This window comes from Lithobates pipiens, unplaced genomic scaffold (assembly GCF_037356315.1).
Source record: "Lithobates pipiens isolate NorthernLeopardFrog02 unplaced genomic scaffold, aLitPip1_a1.2 Scaffold_19, whole genome shotgun sequence".
Classification (NCBI taxonomy): domain Eukaryota; kingdom Metazoa; phylum Chordata; class Amphibia; order Anura; family Ranidae; genus Lithobates; species Lithobates pipiens.
Genome location: NW_027507764.1, coordinates 222887428 through 222900691, shown reverse-complemented (window position 1 = coordinate 222900691; position 13264 = coordinate 222887428). Strand labels below are relative to the sequence as shown.

Sequence of the window (13264 nt, the reverse complement as noted above, 5' to 3'; positions counted from 1 at the left end):
TGTGGAAGAGCAGGGTTTGGGATTTTATTCAAAGCTTTTCACGTTGCCAAAACCAAATGGAGATGTCAGGCCCATGTTAGACCTCAAAGGTCTAAATCAGTTCCTGAATATCCGCTCATTTCTCATGGAGTCGATCCGGTTAGTAGTTTACATCCCACAAGGAGGGAAACTTCTGGCGTCAGTCGACATCAAGGATGCATATCTGCATGTGCCTAATTTTCCCACTCACCAGAAATTTCTGCGATTCATGGTAGAAGGGCGCCATTTTCAGTTTGTAGCCTTACCCTTCGGCCTAGCTACTGCACCCCGGGTTTTTACAAAGGTTCTGGCTAGACTAAGAACTCTGGGCATAACGGTTATAGCATACCTAGACAACTTGTTACTAGTAGACCGGTCGGTAGCCCACTTGAACCAAAGTGTGGTCAAGCACAGTCAACTACCTGGAATACCAAGTTTGGATTCTCAACCCAGAGAACTCATCCTTAAAGCCACTAAGAAGGCTAGAGTACTTAGGTCTGATCATAGACACAGCCCAGAGAAAAGTTTTTGCCCCAGGCAAAAATCAGTGCTATAAGGGATCTGGTTCAGGTAGTCAGGACAATCCCTCCATTTTCCTTTGCATGAGGTTATTAGGGAAGATGGTGGCCTCATTTGAGGCTGTTCCTTATGCCCAATTTAATTCGAGACTGTTGCAAAATGGTATACTAACTGCTTGGAACAAAAAGGTCCAAGCTCTAGATTTCCCAATGCATCTGACTCCGAAGGTATGTCAGAGCCTCAGTTGGTGGTGTATGACCAAGAATCTGCAGAAAGGGGAATCTTTCATACCAGTTACCTGGAAGGTGGTAACAGATGCCAGCCTTCTGGGTTGGGGAGCAGTCCTGGAAGAAGCGTCTGTCCAAGGAAGATGGTCCACAACAGAGAAAACCTTGCCCATCAACATTCTAGAGATTTGGGTGGCACGCTTGGCTCTGGAGGCCTGGACATTCAAGTTGCAGAATTTTCCTGTCAGGATACAATCCGACAGTGGCACAGCAGTGGCTTATATCAATCACCAGGGGGGCACCAGGAGTCATGCAGCCCAGAGGGAGGTAAATCACATCCTAGCCTGGGCAGAGAAACATGTACCTTGCCTATCAGCAATCTTCATTCCAGGAATAGAGAATTGGCAAGTGGACTTCTTAAGTCGCCAGCAGTTGTTCCAGAGGGAATGGTCTCTTCATCCCGACATCTTCCGGGATATATGTCAAAGATGGGGGACCCCGGATGTAGATCTGTTGGTGTCCAGGTTCAACAAGAAGCTGGATCACTTTGTGTCAAGGACAAGAGATCCACTCGCTTGTGGGTCAGATGCGTTGGTGAACCCAAGGGATCAGTTTTATGCATTCCCTCCTGTTCAGCTGCTACTTCGTCTTCTTCAGGCAAGAATGGAAGCCGGTGATTCTTTAGCCCCGGCATGGCCCAGATCTTGGTATGCAGACATCATAAGGATGGCAGTGGGGGACCCATGGACCCTCCCGCCACGTCCAGACCTGCTCTTGCTGGGACCAGTATATCACCCTACCTTAAAAATGCTAAATTTAACGGTTTGACTATTGAAACCCATATTCTGAAGAATCGGGTTCTTTCGAGGTCAGCGCTGTGTACCATGATTAATGCTAGGAAACCAGCTTCCAGAGTCGTATATTATAGAGTCTAGAGAGCATATGTTGCCTGGTGTGAATCCAAAGGTTGACATCCTCTGAAGCATGTCATAGGCAGAATTCTGTCTTTTCTGCAATTAGGAGTTGAAATGAAGCTGGCCTTAAGTACTATGAAGGGTCATCTTTTGGCTTTATCAGTATTGTTTCAGAGACCACTCGCTTCTCATTCCTTGGTCAGGACTTTTATACAGGGGATGACTCCGCTTAATCCGCCAGTTAGGTCACCATTATGTCCTTTGGATTTGAACTTTGTTTTGTCGGTATTGCAAAAACAGCCATTTGAGCCAATACGATCTTATTCCCTTAGTCCTTTTGACAAGAAAATCCGTGTTTCTGATTGCGATATCCTCTGCAAGAAGGGTATCAGAATTAGCTGCCCTTTCATGTAAAGAGCCGTATTTAATTATCCACAAGGATAAAGTGCTGTTTTACGGTCTCAGACATTTTTTTTTTTTTTTGCCTAAAGGGGTGTCAGATTTTCATCTGAACTAGGATATTATCCTTCCTTCATTTTTTCCAGAACCTCGTTCTGAGCTAGAGAAGTCACTACATTCCCTTGATGTAGTGAGCGCAATTAAAGTCTATTCAAAGTCAATTGCTCAGATTTGGAAAACACGTTTTATTTGTTTTGCCAGTTGGTCCTAAGAAAGGACAGGCTGCATCAATAATTATTATTTTTAGATGGGTTAGGCAAATTATCATTCAGGCTTATGGTTTGAAAGGGAGGATTCCACCCTTTAAGATCAAAGCACACTCAACCAGAGCAGTTAGTGCTTCTTGAGCAGTGCATAACCTGGCCTCTATGGCTCAGATCTGCAAGGGCGCAACCTGGTCTTCAGTTCATACTTTTGCTAGATTCTATCAGGGGGATGTGAAAAGAGAGGATGCCCTCTTTGGGCACAGTGTGCTGCTGGCTGCAGTATAGGTCCTCAAGTGTGATGACGTCCTGCTTATATGTGTCTCCCTCCCCTCAGGTGGCATTGCTTTGGGACATCCCATATAGTTATTACTATGGCTCTGTGTCCCGTGATGTACGATAAAGAAAATAGGATTTTTACAGCTTATCTTTAAAATCCTTTTCTTGAAGTACATCACAGGACACAGAGATCCCTCCCCTCTTTGGGATATACGTATATTGCTTGGCTACAAAACTGAGGTGCTCCCAGTGTGGGAGGGGTTATATAGGGAGGCAACTTCCTTTCTTGTGGGTGGCAGTGTTCATCACCTAGGGTTATATACCCATATAGTTATTAATATGGCTCTCTGTCCCTTGATGTACTTCAAGAAAAGTATTTTACAGGTAAGCTCTTATAAAAATCTTATTTTTTTAGTACCAGAGAAGAATGTTTAATGCAATGAGAAGAATGCAGCAGTAGGGTTGCACTGACACTTTAGCAAACAATCTTTCTTTAAGCCATCATCCATAGATGATGACTTAAAGAAATCTTGGCCGTTCGAATCTTGGCCGAATTCAGCAGGAACCTGCAGATATTCATAATGTGTGGGCAGGCTAAATGTACCCAAGAGGTTTGATTTTAATGTGGGTACCACCAGCCTGTTGGATTTTACAATCGTTGCTAGGGGTTATTATAGCAACAGCCACTAGCAACAATGGCTCCATGGGAGGGATTCCACCCACTAACACTGGCTCTGGCTGCAGGAAAGAAAAATGCTCCGTCTATGATCAAGTTTAGGATCAGGAAATAATTTCATCAGCTGGTGGTAGGAGGACTTTCAGAAGTCTTTATGTTGGAATGATCCTGTTCATTTTACACACAGAAATTGCCAGTGCTGATAACTTCAACCAACTTGTAGCCCTGCCTTTGTTGTAAAGTGCTGTTTAATTTTCTCAGTAAAGATGTGTTAGAGTTGAAGAAAATAGTAATTATTGCTCAGTTGATCTTTAGAACGGGACTGTGTTTAAAATTTTTTCACTATTTGTAAAAAGCTTGGTAATAGTTCAGTGTGGACACAAGTGTAGACTTGCTGTTTTCCAAAGTGGTGGTGCTAATGCCTCTCATCTGCCAGCTATCTAGTGGTATATATTCTGCCTAGCATTAATTATTGTGCTTTCTTATTGCATATTCTGTCCTAAACCTTAGTGTTTAGCTGTGTGCTGCCAATGTGCTACTCTGGTATACAGTGCCTTGCGAAAGTATTCGGCCCCCTTGAACTTTTCAACCTTTTGCCACATTTCAGGCTTCAAACATAAAGATTTAAAATTTTAATTTTTTGTGAAGAATCACCAACAAGTGGGACACAATTGTGAAGTTGAATGAAATCTATTGGATTTTTGAAACTTTTTTTAAGTAATAAAAAAATGAAAAGAGGGGCGTGCAAAATTATTCGGCCCCCTTGCGTTAATACTTTGTAGAGCCACCTTTTGCTGTGATTACAGCTGCAAGTCGCTTGGGGTATGTCTCTATCAGTTTTGCACATCGAGAGACTGAAATTCTTGCCCATTCTTCCTTGCAAAACAGCTCGAGCTCAGTGAGGTTGGATGGAGAGCGTTTGTGAACAGCAGTTTTCAGCTCTTTCCACAGATTCTCGATTGGATTCAGGTCTGGACTTTGACTTGGCCATTCTAACACCTGGATACGTTTATTTGTGAACCATTCCTTTGTAGATTTTGCTGTATGTTTGGGATCATTGTCTTGTTGGAAGATAAATCTCCATCCCAGTTTCAGGTCTTTTGCAGACTCCAGCAGGTTTTCATCCAGAATGGTCCTCTATCTGGCTGCATCCATCTTCCCCTCAATTTTAACCATCTTCCCTGTCCCTTCTGAAGAAAAGCAGGCCCAAACCATGATGCTGCCACCACCATGCTTGACAGTGGGGATGGTGTGTTGAGGGTGATGAGCTGTGTTGCTTTTACGCCAAACATATCGTTTTGCATTGTGGGCAAAAAGTTTGATTTTGGTTTCATCTGACCAGAGCACCTTCTTCCACATGTTTGGTGTGTCTCCCAAGTGGCTTGTGGCAAACTTTAGACAAAACTTTTTATGGATATCTTTGAGAAATGGCTTTCTTCTTGCCACTCTTCCATAAAGGCTAGATTTGTGCAGTGTACGACTGATTGTTGTCCTATGGACAGACTCTCCCACCTCAGCTGTAGTTCTCTGCAGTTCATCCAGAGTGATCATGGGCCTCTTGGCTGCATCTCTGATCAGTCTTCTCCTTGTCTGAGCTGAAAGTTTAGAGGGACGGCCAGGTCTTGGTAGATTTGCAGTGGTCTGATACTCCTTCCATTTCAAAATGATCGCTTGCACAGTGCTCCTTGGGATGTTTAAAGCTTGGGAAATCTTTTTGTATCCAAATCCGGATTTAAACTTCTCCACAACAGTATTACGGACCTGCCTGGTGTGCTCCTTGGTCTTCATGATGCTCTCTGCGCTTTCAACAGAACCCTGAGACTATCACAGAGCAGGTGTATTTATACAGAGACTTGATTACACACAGGTGAATTCTATTTATCACCATCAGTCATTTAGGACAACATTGGATCATTCAGAGATCCTCGCTGAACTTCTGGAGTGAGTTTGCTGCACTGAAAGTAAAGGGGCCGAATAATTTTGCACGCACCACTTTTCAGTTTTTTATTTTGCTGCTTTCTCCATCACTTGGGCAGATAACCTTTCTTAATCCTACATCATGGGAGACAGAGCCATAGTAGTTTATTATGTGGGTTATAGGCCTTCAGGTGATTGTGCAACTACTTCTCACATCTCAGCCCTCACATCTCAACCCTCTTTTGAAAGGAGAGGGGGGTGCGATGTGATGGAAGAGGTGGGGCTTAGCGTGGCATTAGTTTTCAGCAATGTCTAGCACAGGAGTATGTTTAAAAGCTCAATTTTTTTTGTGGGAGGGACACAAGCAAAAAGGGGCATGTAAGAGATTAGGGACACAGGCATTCCCTTTGCACATTTACTAATAGCATCAGGCTGAGTGTTAATAGCAGTGGCAGTGGCTGGACTGTTGCTCAAGCAGTAGATGCGATTTCTTCTGGTAGTACCTCTGCCTTTGTGCATCAGGCTATGGTCAGAAGGGGGGCTAGAAACACCCCAAAAAAGGGCTCAAGAGGGACTCCTTCAGGCTCAAATAAAACTTGGAATCAACTCTAAAAAAAATAGCATGAGAGTTCTGAGGTGGCTGGTCAGGGTGAGCCATCTGGGCCGTCAGGTGTTGCAACTGTTTCCAGCACTGCAGCCCATGTTTATGTTACTGAAGAGGTTTTTTCCTCAACCATATTGGGGTTGAAGCGGAGAATATGGCTTTAATCGCATACCAGAATGGGACTAAGCGCGATAGGTCCCATTCTTTTACCCAGGACCCTCAAACTGAGGATGCGGGGGCAGGAGATGAATTTCTCTCGGGGGACCAGGAAGAGGCTGATGACTTCTCTTTTGAGGGTCAAATGCGGAAGGACCAGGTTCAGAATCTGAAAGATTGATGGTACACTCTCTTACTGAATTGGTCCGCTCCACATTCATGCTACCTTTAACTGAGTCGGTGGATAAGCCTAATTCTTGTTTGAGTTCGCTAAAACCTCTTGAAGCTATTCATGCTTTTCCTAGCCATTCATTGCTGGAAAAACGTATGTATTCTGAGTGGGATCATCCAGATGAGCAGTTTTACACTCCTAAAAAGTTTTCAACACGTTATCCTATGGAGAAAACATTTTTTTTTTAAATGGGAAATTCCAGCAATTGACGCTGCTATATCCTCTGTGAATAAAAGTTTGACTTGTCTGGTAGACCGTGCTCAAATGCTTAAGGATCCAACGGATAAGAAGTTTGAACTCCTATTAAAAAACTCTTTTTTTTTTCTCTGGCAGGTTCAGTAACTCAGCCTGCACCGGCAGCAAGTGGCGTATGTCAATCCTTGAGAGTCCAGTTTAAACAGGTGCTCAAGATTATTCCTGATCAGCAGGCCCAAGAGTTGGCTGAGCTACCAGGGGCATTATGTTTTGCAATAGATGCTATGAGAGATTCTGTTCTCCAGGCCTCACATCTTATGCTTGGGCTGGTGCATATGCGTAGAATACTATTGTTGAAAAATTGGTCAGCCGAAGCGCCATGCAAAAAACTCTTGGCTAGTTTTCCCTTTTGCGGTGAACGACTGTTTGGTGGTGATCTGGATAAATACATCCAAAGAATTTTGTAATGGGAAGAGTTCCCTTTTGCCAGTTAGGAAAAGGAGTAAGTGTATTCTATTTAAACAAGCTTCTTCTCCAGTGCCAGGGGCATCAGCCTCCACCGTCAAGTTTAAGAGTTAAAGCCCTAGGGACAAAAAAGGTACTGGGGAAGGAAGCCTACGAAACAAAGTACTAAGGCCTCCTTATGAAGTGGTGCCTCCGCTCGCTCAAGTGGGTGAAAGACCTCTGGCATTCTCAAGGATGTGGCAGGAAGAGTGTCGAGACAAATGGATGGCCTCCTCAACTCTAGGGTGCAAACTAGAGTTCCGGGAGTCCCCATCTCCTTGTTTTCTTAGATCAAAGGTTCCTAGGGATCCAGGGAAAAAAATCTCTTTCAAGCATTGGACAATCTTTTGTCTCACAAGGTGATATTGGTGGTCCCCATGGAAGAGCACGGATTGGGGTTTTATTCAAACCTTTTCACGGTACCAAAACCGAATGGGGGTGTCAGACCTAGTCTAGATGTCAAAGATCTAAACCGGTTTTTGAATATCCGCTCTTTTCGCATGGAATCAATCCAATCAGTAGTCTCCATTCTACAAGGTGGAGAACTTCTAACATCAAATGCTTACCTCCATGTACCTATTTTACCCGCTCACCAGCAATATCTTCGCTTCAAAATAGAAAATCTTCATTTTCAGTTTATAGCTCTGTCTTTCGGTCTAGCTACTGCACCTCAAGTGTTTACAAAGGTCCTCCCCTAGCCAGGTTAAGGGCTCAAGGTATAACGATTCTAGCTTACTTAGACAATCTGCTCTTGATAGACCAGTCCGTAGCACGCTTAGACCAGAGTTTGGTCACCACAGACAGCTACCTGGAATACCTAGGTTGGATTCTCAACCTAGAAAAATGTTTCTTAAAATCATCAAGGAGAATGGAATACTTGTCTCATCATAGATACAGCTCAGAAGAGGGTGTTCTTGTCCCAAATCAAAAATTACGTTGCCCATCAGTATTCTAAAGATTCGGGCAGCACGCCTGGCCCTGCGGGCCTGGACATTCAGGCTACGGAATTGTCCTGTCGGGATCCAATCTGACAATGCCACAGCAGTGGCCTGCATCAATCACCAAGGGGGCATGAGAAGTCGTGGGGCCCAGAGATAGGTGAATCATATCCTAATCTGGGCGGAAAACAATATACCTTGCCTATCGGCAGTCTTCATTCCAGGAATAGAGAATTGGCAGGCGAACTACTTGTTTTGCCAGCAGTTGTTCCGGGTAGAATGGTCTCTTCAACCCGACGACTTTCTGACAATATGTCAAAAGTGGGGAATTCCGGACGTGGATCTGTTTGCGTCCAGGTTCAACAAAAAGATCAACAACTTTGTGTCAAGAACAAAAGATCAGCTGGCATGCCTTGGTATTCCTGTGGAATCAGTTTTCACTGATTTATGCATTCCCTCCTGTCATGCTGCTTCCACGACTTCTTCGCAGGATCAAGCAGGAAGGGAAGTCGGTGATTCTTGTGGCCCAGGAGATCTTGGTATGCAGAGATTGTAAAGATGGCGGTAGGGGGCCCATGGACCCTACCGCAACATCCAGACCTTCTCTCGCAAGGTCCGGTATTCCATCCTAGGTTCAGTGGTGTCTACCTTGGTTAATGCAAGTAAGCTGGCCTCCTGAGTCATATATTATAGAGTCTGGAAGGCATATGTCTCCTGGTGTGAATACAGGGGTTGGCACCCCAGGAAATATGTCATAGGTAGAATCTTTGACTTTCTACAGATGGGGTTAGAAATGAAGCTGGCCTTGAGTACTATCAGAGGCGATGTTTCGGCCTTGTCTGTTTTATTTCAATGGCCACTTGCTTCGCATTCTTTGGTTCGTAGCTTTATTCAGGGGGTAACGTGGCTTATTCTTCCAGTCACCCCTGAACCCTTGGAACTTGAATTTAGTTCTGTTGGCATTACAGAAACAGCCTTTTGAGCCAATATGACATATTCCCTTGGTCCTCCTGACAAGGAAACTAGATTTTCTGGTAGCCATATCTTCTGCAAGAAGGGTATCGGAGTTGTCTGCTCTTTCTTGTAAAGAGACATATTTAATTATTCACAAGGATAAGGTTGTATTGCGTTCTCATCCTAACTTTCAGGTTTTCATCTCAACCAGGATATTGTTCTGCCTTAATTTTTCCCAGAACCCTTTCTGCGGAAAAAAAATCACTACATTCTCTTGATGTTGTGAGAGCTGTCAAAGTCTTCTTGAAGGCAACTGCTCAGATTGGGAAAACTGATGTTTTGTTTGTGTTCCCTAAGGGTCCTAAAAGAGGACAGGCAGCATTGAAATCTACTATTTCTAAATAGATTCTACAAGTAATTGTTCAAGCTTATGGTTTAAAGAGGAAAATTCCATCTTTTCAAATTAAAGCGCACTCCACCAGGGCTGTTAGTGCTTCCTGGGCAGTGCATCACCAAGCCTCCATGGCTCAAATCTACAAGGGCCCTACTTGGTCTTCTGTCCATACATTTACCAGATTCTATCAAGTATATGTAAAAGGTCATGAGGATATCGCCTTTGGGCGCAGTGTGCTGCAAGCAGCAGTATAAGCCCTCTGGTCTCATGGTGCCCTAATTTTGTTGTGTCTCCCTCCCTTCAGTTGGCATTCCTTTGGGATATACCACATAGTAACTACTATGGTTCTGTGTCCCATGATGTACAATTAAGAAAATAGGATTTTTATAACCGCTTACCCCTAAAATCCTTTTCTTTGAAGTACATCACGGAACATAGAGGTCCCGCCCTTCTTTCTGGTATACGCGTGTATTGCTTTGCTACAAAAACTGAGGTACTCCCAGTAGTGGGAGAGGTTATATAGGGAGTGGACTTCCTGTCTTAGGGTGTGCCAGTGTCCATCACCTGAAGGTGGCCTATAACCCACATAGTAACTATTATGGCTCTGTGTCCAGTGATGTACTTCAAAGAAAAGTATTTTATAGGTAAGCTGTTATAAAAATCCTATTTTTTCTTAGTTTAAGCCATCTTTAATCTTTTTTAAATGTTATTAATTAAATTATTTTTTTTTCAAATATGTATTTCAGTCTGGTCTGATGTTTGTCCCACTTTCTTATAAGTTGGGAATTATTAGTTCCTTTTTCACCTGATACCTTATTGTGCCTTTATTATATTTTATGCGGTTCCTGAATTATTATATTCAACCATAAAATATCTGTTTGCTGTGGTTTTATGTTTTGGTTTACATTTTATTTTTATTTTTTTCAGTTTTTTAAATAATGTCTTTTGTGATGAATACACTTTAAAGAGCCTCTGTGATTAATACATTTTAAAAAGTCCTACCCACAGTACCCTGCAAATGAAGAGCCATCATACTCGTCTCTCTGGTGGCCCATGTCTCTTACTTTCGCCTCCTTACCAATGATAAAGTCTCTATAAGACTCATTGGTGTTTAAAACTTTCAGAAGTGTTGAATGCTTGTGTCCTCAGCACTCACTGTGCCTTACTTCCTTCTGCCCCTTATGTCGCTTTAATGCTCATTGGTGCTATAGTGGTTGGAGAAAGACACTGTGCATCGACAAAGTGCAAGGTCTCTTTAAAATGTTTTCTACGTTTTAATAAATGCTTAAAGTGGAACTGTACCCACAACTTTATGAGAAGTAATATTTTTTAGCAAGAAACATACATTCTAATAATTATGCCACCAAAATTAGTGTGTGTTGTAAATTGGCTCCAGAATTGCTCCTGTTTCTTCTTGCTGGAGGCTGCCATTTTGCTGAAGCCCTGAGCAGCATTATATCTTTAGACTGTCAGCAGATCGGCCTCTACAGATTCAACACAGTGCCTAAAATGAGAGCAACTGAGGATATGCAGAGCAGGGTGAGATAGTGTATTACATTTATTTTACACAGTATAGGCAATTATTTTTAATGTTCTACATAGCTATACCTGAAAAAGGGACCAGCCTGAAGTGATCTACCAGAACTTCATTTCCTGGCTAAAGTTCCACCTTAATCAGCGTGCCTAAAAAAAATGCAGATTAACATCACGGTATAACTATAACACCTATATCTTCTAGGCAAGAGAAGAAGAAATGACGGGAAAAGTGACAGAACTACAGGAAAAGCTGTTGCAATTACAGGAAGAGTTATCCAAGAGACAGGAGGAGGAGGCAGCAGCTCAGGATGTAGAGGTAAATAATACACAGTGTGTGCATAAATACATTATGTACAGCCATGGATAAGTGATCTACAGCTTTTACAGAAAGGGATTGAGAACAAGATTTCATGTTAATGAACAATTAATAACATTTAAGTCAATTTAGGCCCCTTTCACACTGGGGCTGCCCGTGCGTTCTTGGTAAATCGCCGCTCATTTTAACTCCCATGTTCATTGCAATGGATGGGCGTTTTGGGAGGGCTGTATGCAGCATAGTGGTGTAGTGGTTAGCACTTTCACCTAGCAGTAATAGGGTCGCTGGTTCAAATCCCGACCACGACACCATCTGCCTGGAGTTTACATGTTCTCCCTGTGCCTGCGTGGGTTTCCTCCGGGTACTCCGGTTTCCTCCTACACTCCAAAGACATGCTATGCTGGTAGGTTAATTAGACCTTGCCTAAAAAAAAAAAAAAAAAATTGCCCTTAATATGTGTGTATGTGTTTGTCAATGTTGTATGTGTTTGTAAGCGTGTCAGGACCTTGCGTGGTAAAGGACCACGCAAAGCTGCAGATGGACTCTGGTGGCAAGAAAGCGCCCTGAGGCGATTCAGTTTGCATAGGTAGCGCTATACAAGTCACTCATTCTGTTTCAATATGTTTATTTGAAATTCGAATAAACAAGAAAAAACAAGAAAATACAATCTGCTCCTTGAGTGTCCTCGCAGGGGCTACAAAACATGAATACAAATCCAAAGGACAAACCATTGCATTGTACTTATAACAAAAGATGAGTAGGGGATGGTATCGTGACTGACTACAGTACCCAACAACTTGTCCCCTTGTTGTCTCTGGGGGGAAAGCCCTTCTCCCACTACCCCCTTCCATGGGGGGCAGCAGTATTTATTAGCAATGGGAGAGATTATAAAGGAGTGAAAAGAGATGGGGAACAGAAGAAAGAAGGTTAGAGAGAAGAGAAGGGGGAGAAAGGAAGGAGGAAGCTCGGACGTTGAGGCCTCGCCGAGGGGAGTCAGACCAAGCCCAGACATGCGGCTTGGAGAGCAGGGAACTCAGGAGATCCACGGCTCCCAGATTTTTAGAAACTTAGCATGAGAATCATGTACAATACTGGACATACGTTCTTGAAGTAGCATAGCAGTCATGCGGGTTTTAACCCCTTGGAAATCTACCCGTTGGGTCTTCCAGGCTTGGGCAATGCTCCGCTTGGCTGCTATAAAGAGATAGGTAGCCAGCTTCTGCTGAGGGCCTCGCAAACCAGGTATCGGACAATGGAGGAGAGCTAGCTTAGCATCCCTTCGGATCGTTAGGTGAAAGAGTGTCTGCAGCAAACCAAAAACCCTAGACCAGAACTCCACCAGCCTTGGGCAGGCCCACCATGTGTGCATGGCATCACCCCACTGCCCACAGTTGTGAACGCATCTGTCAGTACTCCCAGGGAAAGCCCGAACAATACTTTGTATGCAGCCTCCAGGGTATTCGTGTTGAATGAGCATTTGGCTACCATTCTCCAGGCCTTGCTCCAGTCCTCTAAATCTACTGGGGCCTGAAGGTCCTTTTCCCATTGAGTCATATAAGAGAGGGATGCTGATGGCGGGCGTCCATTCAAGGATGCATAAATGGCCAAAATAAGGCCTGGGGACCCCGGGGCTGGTTGGCATGCATGCTCGAAAAACGTTTTTTGGAATGGGTAGGTGGACGTGCGGCGCAATGTAGCAATCCAGTGCTTTAATTGGATAAAATGATAATGCTCGCTATCCGGTGACCCTTGTGTTTCCCGAATACCCTCCCAGGAGGGGAAGGAGCGTGAGGAAAGAAAATTTTGGACTCGTGGGTAGCCATGTGAGGGCCACCAGGAGAATGCTTGGGGCTCCTCCAGACCTGGGGGGAAAAGAGGGTTATGGGTGATGGGGAGCAGGGGTAGAAAGGGGGACATCATATTTCCGGAAAAGCGAACGGAGTCCCAAACCTGCAGACCATGTAGCAGCATGGGACTCAGAGAGGAAGGGCGCAGGTTCCTGGGGAGCCAGAGTAGTGCCTGAAGTGAACATGGGTCACAGCCAGGCACCTCCAAGAGCACCCACAGAGGAACATCCGTGGTTGCATGAAGCATAGTCAACGGGGAGATCTGGGCCGCGGTGTAGTATTTAGAGATATTGGGGACCCCCAAACCTCCCGGAGCCTATGTGTAAAAAGGGTCGCTACCCTTGGGGCGTTTGTGCGCCCATATAAATTGGAGGAT

The 13264-nt window shown here is 44.1% G+C and overlaps 1 protein-coding gene across 7 annotated transcripts in view; it reads left to right on the top strand.

Moving 5' to 3' along the window:
• Positions 1–13264, top strand: part of GOLGA4 (golgin A4) — a 223384-nt gene that overhangs the window by 161238 nt on the left and 48882 nt on the right. For all 7 annotated transcript variants that reach the window (XM_077491722.1, XM_077491720.1, XM_077491725.1 and 4 more), the window contains one exon: positions 10928–11041. In XM_077491722.1, the coding sequence (XP_077347848.1) occupies positions 10928–11041 (114 nt within the window). The remainder of the gene's footprint in view (positions 1–10927; positions 11042–13264) is intronic.